The following is a 5,331-nucleotide window of genomic DNA, read 5'->3' on the forward strand; positions in this document are numbered from 1 at the left end:
TTGTTGGGAATCATTTAGATGGGCTGATGTGAGGTCTGTTGTTACCCGGGCCGGAGGCTCGGAGGCCCAGGAGATGTAAATGAATGATTTCAGTTGCATGCAACGGACTTTGAGTTGGAACCGAGTTTACATGTTAATTCAAAATTATGCAAATTTCTTCCTACTATGGTAGTTCATTTAACAGATTTCCTTTTCTACCATAGTAGTGGTTTTATGACGAGTTATAATGTTTTGAGATTAAGGGTTTTACAGTAACCACTTTCCAATCCTTAGTACATGCTTCTGTGGTATTATGAGTAGATTTATGTTTTGTGCTTCGAGTAACAATTATGTTCAAAGTGTATGTTGTATATAAAAAGAAAAACCGTCTTGTGGGGTTTCAATTGATGATGAATTAATCTTGAAATTGTGAAGGACTGAATGAAGTTAATTATGAAATGTTCAATTACTATTTGATTATGGTTTGAGCATGATGCATGAATTGGGAATTGGTGAGAGTTTTTGATAGTTACTACCACGTGGTAAGGCCTCCATTAATGCATGATGGTTGGCTCTTTACGTCCCCCATAGTGAGGGATAAGCCTTTTGGCTCCCCACGTCCCCCAGAGTGAGGGATAGGCCTTTTATGGCTCCTTACGTCCCCCATAGTGAGGGATAGGCCGGGTTCAGCTTCTGAAAATCCCTCAAAGTGAGGAATATGGTTGATGGGAATTGCATCATTGCACTTGCATAACTTGTTGTGGCTATCAGTTATAATATTACTTGTGAACTGCCCCACTTGACACCTCACGAGCACCTATTTAGTAGTACCTTGAATTGGAAAGATTGGTTACTTGGACGTTTGTCTCACCCCGTGGTTTACAATGTTTTCAGGTGAAGGTTCCGGGCATGGGCCATCAGGAAGAGACACAGAGGCTTGAGCTTGGTTAGCTTTAGGCCTCTAGCACTTGTATATGTATGGCTAGTATATATTGCCACATTTAGGACTGCTTTTTGAAATATTTTGATTACCCGGCCTTATTGTAAACTGGAGAGAATGTTATCTCCTTATTTTAGGTTGGCCGGAGGCCATTTATAGTATCTTATGAAACTTTGATTTATTGTCTGGGAAACCATTTTGGATGGGCTGATGTGATGTATGTTGTTATCCGGGCCAGAGGCTCGGAGGCCCAGTAGATGTTAATGAATGATTCTTAGTTGCATGCAACGGAGTTTGGGTCTGACCCGAGTTTGAAAGTCAATTTCTGAAATTTCGCAAATTTCTTTCTACTATGGTAGTTCATTTTAACAGCTTTCCTTTTCTACCATAGTAGTGGTTTTATGACGAGATTATAATGTTTTGAGGTAAAGGGTTTTACACCTTCCAACATGGTGATAAATCCTAAATCTTTGAATGCGATTACATTGAGAAGTGGTCAGGAAATTGGTACTAAGAAAATGCAATTCAAAGAAGATGAAGATGATGAAGAACCGATTGATGAAGAGATAGAAGTTGAGTCTCCTCCTTCTAAAACCGCCCAATACATTCCCAAGGCTACTCAAGAGACCTCCATTCAATCTAAAGGGCCAATAGAAAAAGGATCACCTTCTAAGAGCGATGAGGTAAACATTTTTTACTTGCCTTTTCCTCATTCTTATCTCACAAGTAAGAAAGTTGTTGAAAAGAAAGATAATAAAGAGCTTTTTAAAATGTTTAGCAAACTTGAGATGAATGTGCTATTACTTGATTTGATTAAGAAGATGCCTAAGTGTGCTAAGTTTCTGAAAGACCTATATACAAACAAGAGGAAATATAGGCATAGTGAGAGAATCCAACTAGGGTCTAGTGTTAGTGCTATCTTCAAGCCACAGCTACCTATTAAGTGTAAAGACTGGGGTTCCTACACTATTCCCTGTACCATAGACAAAACAAATATTTCACAAGCCTTACTAGACTTAGGTGCAGTCATAAATGTTATGCCTACCTCTATTTATGAGAGTTTAGGTATTCATGCCTTAAAAGATGCCAGTGTTATGCTAGGTCTAGCTGATAGGACTGTGAGACATCCTAAGGGCTTTCTTGAGGATGTTCTTGTGTAAGTGAAGGGTCTTGTATTCCCAGCTGACTTCTATGTGCTAGATATAACTAATGAGATTAAAATTGATAGCACTTTTATTCCAGGAAGACCTTTTTTGGAATAGCCCAAACCATAATTAATGTAAAAGATGGGGTCATTACCATGGGCTTTAGGGACCAACAGATTACCTTCAACATTTATAATGCTATGAGTCAAGGTTATGCAGATTGCTTACATGGGTGTTAATTTGATTGATTGCATTGTTAACGATGTTGATAATTTGCATGATGAGTATGATGATGCATTTACTTGTTTATCTACCCCTCATTCTTCTTCTTTTTGCTTATGTTATAGTGACAGGATGTGCGTTAATTGTTTAGAAGTTGATCACCTCCTTTCCATCTCTTATTATTTTAATGCATCATCTTGTCTTAACCTTGATTCTACTTTGAATATTACACTTGATGATAGCCTTGAGAAAGGTGAATTTATTGATTTTGCAGGTACTGATGATAAAGGAGCTACTATGCAAGCTACATTGGTAGCTTCTCCTTTGAGTGGTGCCGGAACATTAGAAGAGGCTAGTAACAAGCTGACTACTAACTTAGTCACTTCTAATCACACTCTTCCTTATGATTTACTTAATGTTTCTGTTGATAATTAATACCGATTCTCTTTTTTGTAGGTTATCCAAGAATGGCACTGAGTTGGAAAGTGGAGGACATACACATCATGATAAGCTTATATCTCCTTTCCTAAGCCACATGAAAACACCACTTGCTTTAAATACACTTGACATAAAAGAATTAGTTCCTTCTATTGTGCAACCTCTTGATTTAGAATTGAAACACCTCCCCCCTAATTTGAAATATGTCTTTCTTGCTACTGATTCTAAATTTCCTGTTATTATTTCTAATTCTTTGAGTAGTTCTGAAGAAGAAAGATTGAAGAGTCATAAAAGGGTTATAAGATGGTATTTAGGGGACATTCCAGGGATTAATCTCTCAATTTGCACACACAGGATCCTTTTGAATAAAGGGTCCAAGCCAGTTAGGCAACTACAGAGGAGATTGAATCCTCTCATTCTGGATGTGGTTAAGAAGGAAGTCTCTAAGTTATTGAGTGCTGGGATCATCTATCCCATCTCAGATAGTGAGTGGGTAAGTCTAGTACAAGTAATGCTAAAGAAGAGCGGTATCATAGTAGTGAGAAATAAAAATGATGAACTGATTCCAACTAGGGTTCAAAATGCTTAGAGAGTGTGTATAGACTATAGGAAGTTGAATGATGCCATAAGAAAGGACTACTTTCTACTATCTTTTATAGATCAAATGTTGGAGAGAATTTCAGAAAAGTCTCACTATTGTTTTCTAGACGGTTTTTCTAACTATTTTCATGTGCCTATTACTCCTGAAGATCAGGACAAGACTACTTTTACATGCCCTTTTAGTATATTTGCTTATCAAAGATGCCATTTGGGTTATGTAATGCTCCAGGCACTTTTCAAAAGTGCATGATGGCAATATTTAGTGATCTTCTAGAGCAGAATATGAAAGTTTTTATGGACGACTTCACTATTTACGGTGAGAGTTTTGATGAGTGCATGAATAGCCTAGAGCAAGCTCTTGAGAGATGTATTGATAAAAAATTGGTTTTAAACTTTGAAAAGTATCATTTTATGGTTGATAGAGGGATAGTTTTAGGTCACCTCATCTCCCAAAAGGGGATTGAGGTTGATAGAGCCAAAATTGAAGTTATTTCATCCCTTTCTCATCCCACTTGTTTAAAGGACTTGAGGTCTTTCTTAGGGCATGCAGGTTTCTATTGATTCTTTATTAAGGATTTTAGTAAAGTTGTATTGCCTCTTTCTACCTTGTTAAAAAAGGATGCTGAATTTAAATTTGATGACAAGTGTAGACATGTATTTGACATTTTGAAATCTATGCTTGTTTTACCTCCTGTTCTCACTGCATTTAACTGAAATTTACATTTTGAGTTGTCTTATGATGTTTCTAACCTTTCAGTAGGTGCCATGCTCAGACAAAAGGAGGAGAAATAGTCTAGAGTCATAGCAGATGCCTCCAAGATGCTTGATTTTGCTCAAGTCAATTATACCACTACAGAGAAGAAACTATTTGCTATTATTTTTGCTTTGGATAAGTTTAGGTAGTATTTGATAAACTCTCGAGTGGTTGTCTTTGCAAATCATGCAGCAGTTTGATACCTATTTAAGAAGCCTCAGCCTAAATCTAGACTGTTGAGATAGGCTTTGCTGCTACAGGAATTCGATGTTGAGATCAGAGATAGAGCTGGAGTAGAGAATCATGTAGTTGACCACCTTAGCTGGTTACTTGAAGGTACATAGAGAGTTGATTCTTCTGATCTTGTTATTGACTCATTTCGTGATTCTGCACTTTTTTCCTTGGCTATTCATGAGCCTTGATACTCTAATATAGTTAATTATCTTGTCACTGACCTTGTGCCCCCTTCTATGTCTAAATTTCATATTGATAAGCTAAAGAGGGAGGTGAGATACTAGATTTGGGATGCTCCAATCCTGTAAAAGCAATGCAGTGACCAGATCATCAGACGCTGTGTTCTGAACAATGAGATCCACTCTCTTGCACATTCTTTATCTTGCGATGGGCCATTTTAGTACTAATAGGACTGCTATGAGGGTTTTTGAATGTGGTTTTTACTAGCCTTCACCATTTAAGAATGCTTATTCTTTTTGCAAGTCTTGTGATAAGTGTCAGAAGTTTGGGAGTTTAGGTAGGAAGCATGAGATGCCTCTAAGACCTATACATTTTTGTGAAATCTTTAATGTGTGGGGCATGGACTTTATGGGTCCCTTCCCATCATCTTTTGGGTTTTCATACATATTACTTGCAGTAGATTATGTGTCTCGATGGATAGAGGAGATGCCAACTAGGAAAGACGATGCTTCTATGGTTGCCAAGTTTTTATGTTCTCATATCTTCTGCAGGTATGGCATTCCAAGAGCAATTATCAATGACCTAGGGACACACTGTAACATCCTAGTTTTATTGGGTTCTTAATAGCCTCTTTTGGTTGATTTTGAGGATAGATTAGTAATTAAATCTTGATCTTGGTGTTTGGGTTGGATGTGAGGTATGTTGGAGGAATAGGTGAACGTACCCCTCTCAGGGTATGTTCGCCGCGGCACACCGGGAGTTTCAGAGGGGAGTGTCTTCTCGGGAAGGTTTGGCCGCGGCGAAGTCATAGGGACGCCGCGGCGAAGTTGTTCAGGTGA

General features: G+C 38.0%; 1 protein-coding gene across 1 annotated transcript; it reads left to right on the top strand.

The window, feature by feature from the left end:
* The first annotated feature begins 1,368 nt into the window (after positions 1-1,368).
* LOC114715139 (uncharacterized) lies at positions 1,369-2,816 on the top strand. Its single transcript, XM_028899930.1, has 6 exons — positions 1,369-1,602; positions 1,741-1,894; positions 1,985-2,075; positions 2,162-2,274; positions 2,561-2,641; positions 2,743-2,816. The coding sequence occupies exons 1-6, from the start codon at positions 1,369-1,371 to the stop codon at positions 2,814-2,816; spliced, it is 747 nt and encodes a 248-aa protein (XP_028755763.1).
* Positions 2,817-5,331: the final 2,515 nt, after the last annotated feature.

This window comes from Neltuma alba, unplaced genomic scaffold, assembly GCF_004799145.2.
Source record: "Neltuma alba isolate B1F8T4 unplaced genomic scaffold, ASM479914v2 tig00011576_pilon, whole genome shotgun sequence".
Lineage (NCBI taxonomy): Eukaryota > Viridiplantae > Streptophyta > Magnoliopsida > Fabales > Fabaceae > Neltuma > Neltuma alba.

Coding starts and splice junctions, on each gene's coding strand:
- LOC114715139 (XM_028899930.1), top strand. CDS start 1,369: ATGGTGATAAATCCTAAATCTTTGAATGCGATTACATTGAGAAGTGGT. Junction 1,603..1,740: donor CACCTTCTAAGAGCGATGAG/GTAAACATTTTT, acceptor TTGATTAAGAAG/ATGCCTAAGTGTGCTAAGTT. Junction 2,275..2,560: donor TTATAATGCTATGAGTCAAG/GTTATGCAGATT, acceptor TTGATTTTGCAG/GTACTGATGATAAAGGAGCT.